The sequence below is a fragment of the Pempheris klunzingeri genome, chromosome 16, assembly GCF_042242105.1.
Source record: "Pempheris klunzingeri isolate RE-2024b chromosome 16, fPemKlu1.hap1, whole genome shotgun sequence".
NCBI classification, from domain to species: Eukaryota; Metazoa; Chordata; class Actinopteri; order Acropomatiformes; family Pempheridae; genus Pempheris; species Pempheris klunzingeri.
In genome coordinates, this window is record NC_092027.1 from 19,692,472 (window position 1) to 19,706,845 (window position 14,374).

General features: G+C 44.1%; 2 protein-coding genes across 3 annotated transcripts; one reads left to right on the top strand and one right to left on the bottom strand.

The window, feature by feature from the left end:
- Positions 1 to 486: 486 nt before the first annotated feature.
- On the bottom strand, positions 487 to 10,928 carry umad1 (UBAP1-MVB12-associated (UMA) domain containing 1). Of its 2 annotated transcripts, none has more exons than XM_070846477.1 (4): positions 10,780 to 10,928; positions 10,147 to 10,237; positions 5,179 to 5,264; positions 487 to 1,196 (listed from the first exon to the last, which is right to left on the bottom strand). In XM_070846477.1, the coding sequence occupies exons 2-4, from the start codon at positions 10,226 to 10,228 to the stop codon at positions 921 to 923; spliced, it is 444 nt and encodes a 147-aa protein (XP_070702578.1). In that variant the 5' UTR covers positions 10,229 to 10,237; positions 10,780 to 10,928; the 3' UTR covers positions 487 to 920. The 2 variants fall into 2 exon arrangements, with proteins under 2 accessions (XP_070702578.1, XP_070702577.1); XM_070846476.1 differs by having other exon boundaries at positions 10,762 to 10,794.
- Positions 10,929 to 10,997: 69 nt separating this feature from the next.
- On the top strand, positions 10,998 to 13,734 carry rpa3 (replication protein A3). Its single transcript, XM_070846478.1, has 4 exons — positions 10,998 to 11,265; positions 11,367 to 11,441; positions 13,313 to 13,424; positions 13,527 to 13,734. Exons 1-4 carry the CDS (start codon positions 11,167 to 11,169, stop codon positions 13,607 to 13,609), a joined length of 369 nt encoding a protein of 122 aa, XP_070702579.1. The 5' UTR covers positions 10,998 to 11,166; the 3' UTR covers positions 13,610 to 13,734.
- Positions 13,735 to 14,374: the final 640 nt, after the last annotated feature.

The following is a 14,374-nucleotide window of genomic DNA, read 5'->3' on the forward strand; positions in this document are numbered from 1 at the left end:
TCTGGGCATTGTGTGGCCACAGGATCGGTCCAGTTAGAGAGACTTTTTAAAATAAACTCAACCCAAGCCAAGTCTGTGGTCTGACACCACAAAATGTCCAAAAGCACAATCATTTACTTTACAATTAATCTACTACTCGGGTGATCGGGAAGATTGTATAAAAGCTGAGTTGAGTTTAGAGCTGCTATGATAATCGATTAGTCAATCAAAACAGAAACAGTTTTAATAATCAACAAACAAACTAAATATGTGATTGCGCATTGGGCTCCTCCAAACCAGTTTTAATGGTTTTCCAATGTTTGATGGACCCAATGATGAAAATAACAGACAGATAAATGGGTAATGAAAATATAGATGCAGCCATATTGCAGGATTTACCCTTCTGGCCTTATTTTACAGCAATGGTCATGAGTCCAGTGTTCTCATCAGTGATAGAAGCCCAAGGTGTAATAAACATTATGCTGCTTACAGTTTATACGACGTCATTATAACACACTGTACATCTCTGTATCTGCAGTGTGCCTAAGGACTTGACAGCCATGTTTTAACAAAAGGCCAAGCCATGCATGTGTCTGTAATGAAAGTAAATAGCAGGTGCCTAAACTGTGTTCCTGTTGAGAGCAACACAACAAGGAACAACTACAGCACAAGTCCATTCAGCCCCTAGAAAGCTAGAAAGTTAGAACTTTTCACCGTCACCCTGTTTGGAGTTAATAATAGAAATGAAATGCTTTGGATTTCTACACCTTCATTTGAGTTTGATGTAATTCTAGTGAGCTTTCATTTGTTCATAATGCAGCAGGATCACACCTGCTTCTTCATATGTTTTATGGCGAGAACCTTTCACATAACCGACAACCAGCTCAAGCTCCCACAGTGTGAACTCCTGGCGACAGTCCTGATTTTAAAGTTCAAAAGCACTAGGCATTGTGGAGCACAGAGTTCTCTAAAGTGAAGTCATACTGAAAACTAGCCAGGTTGTAGTTTATGTCCCGGGAGAGCAGCACATCAGGAATTAGGGGGAACCCTGCCTGCATGGACAGGACATGAGGAGCCAGAGTGAAGGGGACGTCCCCGAGGAGATCTGGGAGAGCGGAGGCAGCCTCCGCCGCTGGGGCCCCTGCCGTCAGCAGGGTGGTGGGTAAAGCTGTAGGCTGCTTTGTGCCGGTGGGTTGAGCTGGAACTGTACAGGATGACTGCGAGGAAAAAGAGACAGGCATATCATTGATCTTAAATACACACCTGGCCATCTAATCTCTTTTCACAGTAAGCCTACTTTTGCAAATCTGGAAAGCCACAACCAGTTCAACTTGTTTCTAAAGAAAGAACAATGTTTTTCCAAGTTCATTCTATTCTTAGAATATGGAGATGATGGACCACCAAGAACACTTCATTCAGTATTCAGATCTTTCACAGCTCCAGCTACTTACTTCTATCTAAATATCTTCGTCAGGACACTCACCTTGAGGCATTATTGCAACAATATGAATTAATAGTAACACTTCTGCTGAGTGGCTCTGCTTTTGTGATGTTCTGGAACAAATCTGAGCAGGTCTGGACACAGACTGCCCCCGTGCACACAAACCCTCCAGCAAAGCCTGGGATGGACAACACTAAATGAGTATGAAACATTCAAACTGCATGTGCGTGAACGACTGATTGCTATAGTGTGTGCCCATTGGACTTCTGTGAGGCTTTGTTGTATTTATTATACATTCTAAGACTGCCGTTTAGCCTTTGGGGCTTTGAGCCTTCACTTTAAGGTAATCTACCCATTGATTGTGCACTACATTTCTGATTGTTATCATACAGATTGATAATTATCATTTCTTCTAGTCCGTATGTAATATAGAGACTAGCTTATACTAAGCTGATGTTTGGTATTTATGCCTTCCTATTGAGCATGGGGAATGTGATTGGTTGCAGGCTTACAACCACTCCCTATCTAAGATCCCTATTTAAGATATTTAAGAAGGGCAGGAAGTGGTTTTCTACATTTGAGGCACTATCACAAACTCTCAAAGGGACTGAGCTCCTCTGTGGTTTGTGCAGTTTACAGCTGCTCAGGTTGATCAAACAGAAACCCAGAGGAGCTTTTATCGAGAACCAAAGTTAGCGTTCTTAAGGGGAAAATGCAAGAAATCAACCAAAAAACACTGGTAAAGCTGCATCTCCGTCTGCGATCAGAAGGAGCGGATAAGGCTCCAGTGTATGGTGATGTGTATGCAGTGTTTAAGTACTGTTCCATAACAGAAGAATCATGTCCAACACATGTTTCAATTGTCTGTTTAAACCTTTCCCTCGTAATATCATCTAAGCTTGCACAGAACTGACTTTGCTTTTCACTTCCTGTCCTCCATCTGAATGCTGTGTGTCACCAGAATCCCACGACTGCTAACAGCGTAGCAACAGCACAACTCAAAGTCATTACAGCACAGAGTTTCCAGCATTTTGCCCAGTGGCACGGCAAAGTCTGGTCTTATGTCATCTGACACAAGCATGATTCCAGTGAGTTCCACTCAGGTGCACTCGTGAGAAAGAGGATCAGTATGCAGTATTACTAGTTAGTTGAGTTGAGATGGCAATAGAAAAGTTGGATCAGTGTGTGATCTATGACTATGACTTGTGCTTGTTACTGTGACTCACAAAATATGAATTTAATTTAATCCAGAGGTGACAAAATTAGATGAATTCTTTACTTTTTAATGTCACACTGCATGGCTTCTTCTTCCTGTGCCTCTATGCTGGAGTGGGATCAAAGCTTTAGATATTTAAATGACCACTGATATTTAGATACCAGCCTTCGCTTGTGTAACATTCTGAGGACGGAAATAAAAAAAAACGAACAAAAAAACAGTCCCCACCATTCTATGTGACCGCTATGTTTCTACAACTGTTAACTGTGTGCTGAACATGCAGTGGCTTTTGGGTGATGCAGCGTTGAGGATGTATATGCAAGAAAACTTCTCAAAGTAGATGAAACTTTCAACAATCAGGCTCACTGGTTAGAGGGACTGTGCTCTGTGCACTGTGTTCTCACTCTTAACCTTTGAAGAGAGATATTTTCTTCTACACGTTGTTTTTCCACTAAGAATGAGGTTGCTTGATCCACCCTAAGCTTTTCTTCTAGGATGTACTGGCTTCAGAGTTGTGCACGCCTGCATATGAAGTGTGTTTTGTGCTTTGGCATATAATTAAAGACAAGTGTGACACTAAATGCAGAGAAGATGTTGTTGCAGGAAATGTTTATTCCTCTGCAATTTGAAGACAGATGTTTCCTATGGGACTGAATCACAGGGAGGGTGGAGCAGCAGCGCCCCAGGTCTTCTTGTTTCTTTTGCATGTTCTCTGACAGGCTTTCTATGGACCAAAGATCCTGCACCTGGGAATAATTGTGATGCTAGTAGTAAGTACACAGTGACTAACAGCAAGATTGTTTTTTTATTTTCCTACACATCCGTCTAAGATGTAAAAAAAAAAAAAACTTCAAACTGCCTGACTGGTAACAGGTGGTGAAAGCCAAGAGTAAAATCCTAACATAAGCACTTATACTGACTCCAATTAAAGCGACAGTGAGCCATTATGCTAGACAAAGCTACGCTGTGGAGTTGTTGACCATTAGTGGCAACAGTCAAAAACCCAAAATACTAAGTTTGCTATCATATATGACAAAGACGAGTATCAAATGTCAGATTTATCGAGCTGGAAGCAGCGAATGACTGCCACATGACTGCCAAAGCATTTTCCTATGAACGACTAACTGACTGTTTCAGCTCTACTTACTTCTTCGCGTCAAGTGGTTGATCTGCAGTTGCATGAGGCCGAACACTGAAGCATTTTGGAGCATCGGATCATCTGATGAGGTAGCACACAGTATGTAGTCGGGTACAGCTCAGTTACAATACGCCCTCAACTGATGAAAATGAGTCTATTCTGTATTTTCCTGCCTAATGGTTGCTGTCCCACTTGCGCAATACGCACTAATTCAACTGAGCATCCTCCTTTAAATTAATGGCTGTAAAAAGAGAGCAATAAAACAAAAAGGATTTCGGAGTGATTAGCTGAGGAAGGCTGTCCCTGTCTGTATTTCATCAGTGATTGTAGATTATCGTCAGAGTACCGATTTCACTTTTAACTCCACTGAGTCTTTCTTCGACCTCCATAACATTTGGACTATCAACAAACTCTACCAGCATCACAGACCTGTAGGAGAAAGTACGTGTGGCCAGTCGCAGCAGGTCTTCTGGGGGCGTCCCAACCTACGGCTTTTTACTCAGTGTGTCGGGTACGTTTAATGAACATCCATTCGCTGGCATTGCTTTGGCCAGTGTAAGATGTGCACACATCCCTGGTGGCTCACTTGTTTAACATGAATGAGGTAGTTCACCTCAGCATACAGGATGCTACTGCTTAGCTGGCCTAAATCTACATCTGGGTATCTTTAACCTGTTCTGTGGGATAAGAATCCCCCCCAGTATCAGTTACTGCTGTTTTACATGTGTCTGAGTCACACTGATTGCAGGGAGAGCTTACAGTGTTGCTGCATCTCCTTTGGCACCATGTGATTAAAAGTGAAGGGACGAGCCACTAACTCACTGTGTGACCTGTGCTAGCTCCAAGAGGCCATATGGACACACACACACACACACACACACACACACACACACGCGCACACACACACACACACACACACACACACACACACACACACACACACACAGACACACAGAGACAGAGACACACAGACACACAGAGACAGAGACACACAGACACACAGAGAGACAGAGAGACAGAGAGAAAGAGAGACACACAGACACACACAGACAGAGACACACAGACACAGACACACGGACACACAGACACAGACACACACACGCACGCAATTAACACTGAAGTATCAGGGCTCATAAAGTAAAGGTAATGACAATCAGAAGGCCGGCAGAGCTCCTCAGACGCTGCTTCAGTCTCAGCTCAGTTTCAAAGCCAGCCTGGTGAATGGCAACATCACATTTCTCTGTATGAACCATGCAGAACAAGGCCAGCTGGGACGCAGACAGCTACTGGTCTCAAAGCTGAATCACTCAGTTCATGAAGGAAAACAAGACTTCCAGTTTATTGCTCTGAGGTGGAAATTACGCCAGGGAAACATTACAAGACTGAAAAACATGACAAGCTCACCTTTGATGACTGCACTATGACATTTGTTGACGGCCGTGCGATGTTCATGGTCTGCATCCTCCTCCTCTGCTCTTCAACCGTCTCTCCTGCACAATAAAAAAAGCACGTCTCAGAGAAGCAAGATGGCATCATTAAAACCAAAGATCAGATCAGCGCCTCACTTATCAAATCTTGGACTGTGGGAGTACGTGGAGAAAACCTGGATTCAAATCTGGAACCTTCTTGCTGTGAGGCAACAGTGCTAACCACCACACCACCAAGCTGCCCACTAAATAACCAGTACTCTTTAAATACATTTTTCCCAAAGAGGGCTTTTGTTTTAGTCATTTCCTGTCAGGATGATGTATGTTCAAGTGTTTATCCTTCTGGTCAGCTTTGGTTTAAATAGCTATTTGATGCTATGTAAAAAAAAAAAAGAGGGTGTGACATCGTGTTTGACAGCCAACTCTAACCTGTGATTGGCTGGATGAGTGTATTTGACTCCACCCCCCCATCACAACTGTGCAGACTCCGGCTCCAAATGACATCACCACCACAAGATGGCGGCAGCCTTATCCGGGACATTTTGGCTTCATCTTTGCACGTTGGAGAGCGTGAGTGGAGAGTGTGATCCATCATTATGTACAGTCTATGTTGACTAAATCCAAAATATCTTCACAGTGTATATAAATAAAATCTGCTGGCCTGCGGTTTCTTCTTAATCCATGTCCCTACCTACTTTAAGGATGTGCCTGGGGTCTGGCAGCGGGCTGCTGTCACTGAGCCAGTTAATTAGATCTCCCTTGTCAAGTGGCTCAAACACTGAGTGAGTGGAGGCTCTGACGGGAGGGGAAAGTGAGAAAGTAATGCTGTTATCCTTCTCTTCCGCTCCAGGGCCAAAGCGCCTTTGTCCACAGAATGAAATCATTCACACTGATGTCACCGTCTCTGATCTCAGCTCCATGTGTCTCCACAGCAGCTTCCCCATTGGACGAGGAGCGCCTTCCTCAGGGATTCAGCGAGGCCCAAAGCCCTCTTTGTGCGATCGTATCTGCAATCATCTGATCCACCATCAGCTTAGATAATGCTTCTCACAAGCTGTCTGCTGTGTTTCCTCCTATTGTTGTTGCAAGAGGGTTTTTTTTAACGTGAAACAATGACTGTGAGGTTAACATTCTGACTTCTGGCTTTAAGGTTGTTTGGGGATTTTCACATCCACATTCAGTTCACTGTGAAGTGCTCCTAGCTTCTTTTTTTTTTTTTTAAATCTTAGGTCTATGAATAAAAAGGACAACGATATGCAAACACATTCAAATTAAATCTGCAAATTAATAAGCCAACTGTTGTTTGAAGCCAAACCCAATGTGCTGGACTAGAAAGACAAAACCTTCCCCTTAAGGACTGCATTTTAAAGGACAGGTTCACATTTCTAACAAAGGTCAGGTGGTCGTGTGTACACTGAAACAGGCTTCATCATTCCTCATTCCTCCTGTCTACGTCTGCAACTAATGATTATTTTTTCATTATTGATTAATATGGCGATCATTTTCTCGAATAATCAATAACTCATTTTGGCCGTAAAAATAATGAAAGCAGCCCACGGCCCAAACTGACATCTTCAATCTACTTTATTCACACAAAAGTCCAAAAGCCAAAGAGATTTATTTTATAGCCTCATATTCACTTCAGCTTAACCGTAGAATAGGTTTTAGCACTGAGAGACTGACTGTAGATTCAGTCCTACACCCTTTAGGTTGGAGGCATGTTAGGAAGGAGTCTCCTCTCGTCCAGTCCAAAGGAGGAATGACTGCAGGGAGCAACAACTGTTTCACTGCACATATGGAAGCCTGGTTATTGTTTTCACACAGACCTGAAAACTGCAAACCTATCAATTAAGGTAAAGCAGCAGAAAGTCCAACTTAGCAACACTAAGTTTACAGTGCTACCATCTGAACTATTAACCCCCCCACACAGGTACAAACAAGCATTTCCTGAAAACACTGCTGTTGGCTGTTCTCAATGGAGGCCTAAACATAGAACACAATAAAAACAGAGTCCAAGAGTTTGAATAGAAGCTGAGCCAGCTGGTGAAGCAAAGCTTCGGCTTTGTCCTTTATGTGACCCCAAGAACCAGACACAGGGTTCTTCCCTCCACTACTGACTTCTCGAAGAACTGGAATCGCTCTCGGCACCCAAAAAACACCCAAACTGTAGGCACTTCCATCATTTCACCAAATGTGGAGAACCACCAGCACCACCAAGCACTCCAAGTGTAACAGCAGGTTTACCTTCCCTGTGGGTAAATCAGCTGTGTACAGCTGCACGCACACTGCTGCATCCACTTACACACACTGACAGCAAGCCACCACGCAGGCTGCTGGAGGGACTGTCAGGAGACATTCTAGCCTCCTGCTGCCTCCTATTGGCAAAAAAACTATTCTGTTAATCGATTTAACATTATAGTACGTGTTCAAGCAAAAGTGCCAAACCTTCACCGGCTCCTCAGATGTGAGGATTTAATGCTAGTCTTGGTTATATATGATAGTAAATGGCATATTTCATTCCCCAAAAACATCAGTGAATACTTAGGGGGACTGTTGGCTGGACGAAACTGGACATTTTGATATTTAAATGTCCTCCGGCTACAGTAAATTATAAGCAGCATTTTTCCTGACATTCAACTGAGCGGACAAATGGGCTGATTAATTGAGAGCAGCTGGCAGGGTAGTGGATAATGACGGTAAGTGTTAGCTGAACCATCAGAACCACACACAGTTAGAACGGTGCCTTCTAATTGCTCCTCACACTCTTCAACTCTTCAACTGCTCTTCAACTTCAGTACTTCTACTCTGAAGGGGACAGAGCTTTGGCAGGCGTGGCCCCTAAACTGAGGAAGTGCTTACCAATGTCGTAACCGCACTTTTAAATCTCTTTTACACACGAACTTGATGTTTTCATGGCTTATTTTCTTTTTTTTTTCTGTTTTCATTCTTTCATCATTACATCTTCCCATCAGCGATCCGTTCACTACTTTCCATCATATCACAACAGTTTTATTAAAATCAGCTTTAATTTAATCACTTTATTCTTTCAATACTCATGCAAATCTTTTTTTTTTCTCATAATAAACCGGTTTTTGAGCGTGTGGTAAAAATGAATATTGTCATTATCATTATCAACACAAGTGTGCTGCGGTGTGTGTTACAGAGCTCCAAAACTAGTGACTCTTCACTTATTAAAAGGGTGGACGCACAGATTGTTGTTGGTTTCTTTCAAAGCTTTCATTCAAACACGAGTGCTTTATGCCTGGAAAACCCAGCACAGACAGAAAAAAAGGGGCTCTGTCATGGCCGACAGTGACAGACAGCAGCACCCTGCTGGGACTTTCCACAGTGTCGTCTTGGTCCGGCCTGCATGACACAGACAGGAGCTGTGCACCTGTTATCTGGTCCTGCACGAGTGGGACCATCAGCTCAGCCCTGGACATCTGTTCAGCTCAGCTGAAATCTACCAGAGGCTACATGAGTGGAAAAAAACTGACTTTACAAATGTACTTAAACACTTAAAAGTCTCCTCCAACTCCAATGGAACCTCCGGTGAGCATATCTGATCGGTGTGTGTTTGGGATGCCCCCGCCATCACCGTCACGTTTCCGTTCATATTCACAATTCCCCAGCACGTTGCTAATCACGAGCCGATCTCTGAGAAGAAGACACGGCTGGTACGGTAAGCCGGGAGTTTACACTGAGCGTCTGTGAGCTTGGTTGGTTGTCCCAGTCTGAAAAAAAAGAACGTCTGGCTCTGACACTTGTCTCCTCTGCCAAAAATAACACGCAGCTCCTGACCATCTGTGTCAGCTCCACCAGCTCCTCCAACTACACCCATGACAAGGAAACAGCACTGCATTTCTCTGGGAGATGATGGGAAATAAAGTTTTATTTAGGATGAGCCTTAATCCATGTGGATTATTGTGGATTTGTGGGAGAATGCGCAATCAGTTGTTCCAAAGTTAAAGTCAGACAACAGGAATTACTGGAGAAATATTAAATAAAACTAATTATGTGAACGTTCTTTTTGCGGTGTTGTGTAATTTGGGGTAAATCAGGGGTGAATGAGGATGTGGTGTGGTTGAAATGACTAGAAAGGGGATGTACAGATACAGAGCATTTAGCATTTAAAGGTGAGGCTGTAATGAACAACAGAATACAAGCCTCACTGACAACATCATTACTTCAGGAGTGATGATGTCAGAGTCTGGATGTTAGGATTTAGGCACGACGTCAAAATGATGAAGAGCACAATAACTGTTTTGTCAAATAAATCTTGGTTTAAAAGGTCCTCTTCTTAAAGACGGCGACCAAAGCAGCTTTCTCTCATTTAGTGCAAAGGTACTGCCGTTGCTATGCAGACAACTTTGTCCTGTGTTTATTTCTAAGTAGATCGGACTACAGTGTTTCTCTTCTCACCCTCCTTCACAACAATCATTAATAAACTACAGTTAATTCAGGCTTTTAACTAGAACAAAGAAACGAAGCCTATCATTTTAGCCAGCGCGCACCAGCTCTCAGTGTCTTTCATGATTGATTTTAAGGTTGTTTTACTTGTTTGCAAGGCTCTTAAAGGTTTGGGTCTAGTCTACGTTCCTAATTCTCTGTCACTGTATTATTCTTCGTGGCCTTCGTCAAGCTCAGCATCTCTACAGCTCACACCAAACCCTGTTCAAAACTCTGCCCCTTTAACAACTTCCCTGCCTGTAGGAATGAATGTGATCTATAAGATCTTCTGACATTCCAGATCATCAGGAGCCACCCTGTAACTCACAATACGTGAACCCGGTCGTCCACTTGACTAAACTTTGAGGTGGCTCTGCTCGCTCGCTCTCATGACCCCATGTGTGGATCACACAGGTGAACATGGTGGTGCCCGAGCAGACAGCATCTCCACACGCCAGCCTGCCGCTTTCATTCCACAGGAGGTTACGTGTCTCACCAATGATGACGAAGCCGCCCTCCACTTCCTTCTCAGGCGTCGACTTCTTCAAGTCTTTGCGGAGTCCGAGGAAGCTGAACATGATTCCAGTCTGCCAACAGAAGGGAAGGAGGAGGAGGGTCAGATGAGCTTCACTGGGTGCCATTACATTATTAGTGTTTGGAAAAGGATTGTTTAAGTTCAAAGTTGAACAGTTTGAAAGCAGGACTGTTTGGTGTTAAGTCAATGATAGGGAAGCAGTCCTTTAAGATACATTAGATAAAAGGGGGAACATGTTTCCTTGTTATAACAAAAAAAAAAAGAGCACTGCTGTACTTTTAACCTGGTGTCATAATGGTGTCTAACTCTAAGGAAGTATGGCTCCAAGTCAAGTAACTCAATTGAAGTAAATATTTTTGTCTTTTGTTTTTTCTGACGCCATAAAATCACATTTTCAGTCACGACTAACGCTGCGGCTCCAGACAGAGATACTGGCGCTCTTACTGTCGTGAAGTCCGCCACATTAAGTCCCTTCGGCCGCTTTCACTTATTTTGCTCCATTCGGTTAGTTTCGGCTCAGTGCGGCGATAAAAGCTATGTTCGCTAAGCTACTGCCAACCACAGGATGTAACCTACTGAAGCCTCCGTCCGTACCCTTTCCGTGCAATATCATCCGTATTGTTGTGTTGCGGTGCTGCCGTCACCTTCCTGCATGTAGTCCGTGTTCGTGTAGAAACCAAAAGTGCCCTTTATCGTTCTTCCAAGCTGTCAGCAACATGTAGCGGAACCGTTCCCTGGTGTTTCTAGGGGAAAGGAAACGTTGGAGCACAACGGATATGACGTAGTAAAACTTGGGGTTGTTCGATTTGCTTTCCAGGCTTTGCCGCAGTCACAAGCTCTCCGGGGTTTCAATGGAAATGGAGATACTCCGCCCGCGTGCGGCTTCCGTGCGAAGCAAACATACAGAAGTAAGAATTTCCCGCGCGATGTTGTTGTTGCACTGTTCCGAGCTCAGTGACGACCGAACGGTGAAGCTGAGAGATGGCAGGCATACTGGATGTCCCGAAGACCAGAATAAACTGCTCTATGCTGTCGCAGCACATCAACAAACCGGTGTGTTTGGTCGGACGTGTTGAAAAGGTCAGTGTCACTCGGAGCTCGGAGATGGAACGCGTTATTTTCACCGTTGTTAACTCGGACTGTGAGCGTCATTAACATGGAGCATGTCCCCCCCCCCACAGGTCCACCAGACAGGGAAGAGCTTCACCGTGTCGGATGGAGAAGGAAAGGTCGCATCAGTTGAGCTGAACGAACCCGTGAGTTTTCCTCTAGAGTCACTCTGCTGGTTACTTTGGCCAGTTTTCTAAGCTTGTTAAGGAAGTAAATGAATAAAATTAGCTTCAAGGTAACAGTTCCTCCCTGTTCAAATCTAAGCTTTCATCACTCAAACAGTCTCTCACCCTGTTAAACTTCACACACATGAGTGACATATGAAAACCAGCATGGTGTCTCAGCCCCGCCCTGATTCAGTCTGCTGGAGGAGCAGCTCCATCCCTCCAGAAGAGACTTCCTCATTTCTGGATACAAACTTTATGTAATAGAGATCAAGATCTCTTTTTGCAAGAGAGACCCGACTACAGCCGTGTGCATGGAAATCAAAGCCAAACGCAACATAAAGCTCCAAATTTGACTTGAAGATGAAACTTTATATTCCGTCATTTGCTCTTCTGGAGGTGGTAGAGAACACTGATCCAGACTCTTCTGGAGATGGAGGTAGAGAACACTGATCCAGACTCTTCTGGAGATGGAGGTAGAGAACACTGATCCAGACTCTTCTGGAGACGGTAGAGAACACTGATCCAGACTCTTCTGGAGATGGTAGAGAACACTGATCCAGACTCTTCTGGAGACAGTAGAGAACACTGATCCAGACTCTTCTGGAGATGGTGGTAGACAACACTGATCCAGACTCTTCTGGAGATGGAGGTAGAGAACACTGATCCAGACTCTTCTGGAGATGGAGGTAGAGAACACTGATCCAGACTCTTCTGGAGACAGTAGAGAACACTGATCCAGACTCTTCTGGAGATGGTGGTAGACAACACTGATCCAGACTCTTCTGGAGACAGTAGAGAACACTGATCCAGACTCTTCTGGAGATGGTGGTAGACAACACTGATCCAGACTCTTCTGGAGATGGAGGTAGAGAACACTGATCCAGACTCTTCTGGAGACGGTAGAGAACACTGATCCAGACTCTTCTGGAGATGGTAGAGAACACTGATCCAGACTCTTCTGGAGATGGTAGAGAACACTGATCCAGACTCTTCTGGAGATGGTGGTAGAGAACACTGATCCAGACTCTTCTGGAGACAGTAGAGAACACTGATCCAGACTCTTCTGGAGATGGTGGTAGACAACACTGATCCAGACTCTTCTGGAGATGGAGGTAGAGAACACTGATCCAGACTCTTCTGGAGATGGTGGTAGAGAACACTGATCCAGACTCTTCTGGAGATGGAGGTAGAGAACACTGATCCAGACTCTTCTGGAGACAGTAGAGAACACTGATCCAGACTCTTCTGGAGATGGTGGTAGAGAACACTGATCCAGACTCTTCTGGAGACAGTAGAGAACACTGATCCAGACTCTTCTGGAGATGGTGGTAGACAACACTGATCCAGACTCTTCTGGAGATGGTGGTAGACAACACTGATCCAGACTCTTCTGGAGATGGTGGTAGAGAACACTGATCCAGACTCTTCTGGAGATGGAGGTAGAGAACACTGATCCAGACTCTTCTGGAGGGGCTCAGCTGGGTTGAGACGTGGCAGCACAGACATACTGTCTCTGTGGGGTCTGGTCACAGATCCTCTTAATAGCTGACGTCTGAGGACAGAATTGGTGCAACTTGATTCTGCGGAGACACCGGGGTGTTTATTAATGAAAAGGATACCTATGCATCCGTTTCTCCCAAAAATGAGTATTTCCAGAATCGCCACACTTTTCTAATCATCTGGATGAAGAAATTCTGTTGCACAATAAATAAATAAATAAAAAGAAGTTAACCTGTTTTCAAGTCGTGACTGTGTTTCCTGATCCAGAGATGAGATGTTATTAAAATGTTGGATGTCTGTAGCAAGATGATGCTGTTAAAGTCTAATCGTGGTATTTGTTCTTTTCCCAGCTTGAAGAGGAGCTGAGCGGTGCCGTGGAGGTCATTGGTATGGTGTCTAACAAAGGGGAGATAATGGCCAGCACATACAACCTTCTTCGGGAGGACAAGGGCATTCAGTTTGGTGGGTCCTTCTTCATGCACGGCCGCGTGCTGTACATGCAGGTGAATACAGCAGCATTTACAGGTGGTGACCTGCACTTTCTTCTGTCCTTCGGTCCCACAGATCTGGAGCTGTATAATGAAGCCCTGAAGGTCATCCACGACTTCCCCCAGCACTACCCGTTTCAGGTGGCTGCAAGCGGATGAGGTCCGCCTCATCAGAATGTGTTCATGTGTTTCATGTGCCCTGTTTTTGTTAGAAGAACTTATAGGTTTGTTTAACTTCAAGTAAGTTTTGTTAATGGAATTAAAACCTGTAAAGACCAAGTGAAGCGGAAGTCTTCCTCTTTTATTAAAGAAAACGTTCACCGTAAAACTCTTTTTACCCAAAACAGCCTTTCCAGTGGAGCGTGGAGGATTATTCATGGCCTTGGGATTATAAAGATCTCAGTTTAACAGCCACTGACAATCTTTATGCTCGTGCTCCTCATCAAATGTTGAAAAGCTAGTAGGTGGACCCTTTGAGTTGAGATTATGTTTGTATAGCATGCTCACTGTTTCTAAAGGGAAAACTATCTTTCTGAAACCAGACTAAATAGGTATTTAATAATTGGAGTAACCAAAAACCCGACCATATTCATGCACGTGTGAACACACCTGGTGTGTTTAGGTTAGTCATACAGAAGCCAGTACACTTTAACTGCCCTGTTAACTGTTGTGGTGCTCTGTTAGCATTCGAGAGAGAGAAGTTATGAGACGTTACACTCCTCTAAGCTGAACATGGGGCTGCTGAGACAGCGGATTGTGCTTTTAGTCCGTCTGCAGCAAACAGTGTCACTGAAGAACGGGCATACATCGACCTGAGGACCTCTGTGAACATTGTCATCCATTTATTGCCACTAATCCAGGTCTAGAATGCCCTAATTTAATTATATCGGGGGCCATGAAATTAAGAAAAGTCTATTCCAGACA

Bases quoted from the DNA above. Each gene is read 5' to 3' on its own strand.
- umad1 (XM_070846477.1), bottom strand. From the start codon at position 10,228: ATGTTCAGCTTCCTCGGACTCCGCAAAGACTTGAAGAAGTCGACGCCT. The intron at 5,265-10,146 runs GTGAGACACGTA...TTTATTGTGCAG, and splicing joins GGGCGGCTTCGTCATCATTG to GAGAGACGGTTGAAGAGCAG. The intron at 1,197-5,178 runs GTGAGCTTGTCA...TTTTCCTCGCAG, and splicing joins TCATAGTGCAGTCATCAAAG to TCATCCTGTACAGTTCCAGC.
- rpa3 (XM_070846478.1), top strand. From the start codon at position 11,167: ATGGCAGGCATACTGGATGTCCCGAAGACCAGAATAAACTGCTCTATG. The intron at 11,442-13,312 runs GTGAGTTTTCCT...TTCTTTTCCCAG, and splicing joins CAGTTGAGCTGAACGAACCC to CTTGAAGAGGAGCTGAGCGG. The intron at 13,425-13,526 runs GTGGGTCCTTCT...TCGGTCCCACAG, and splicing joins GGACAAGGGCATTCAGTTTG to ATCTGGAGCTGTATAATGAA.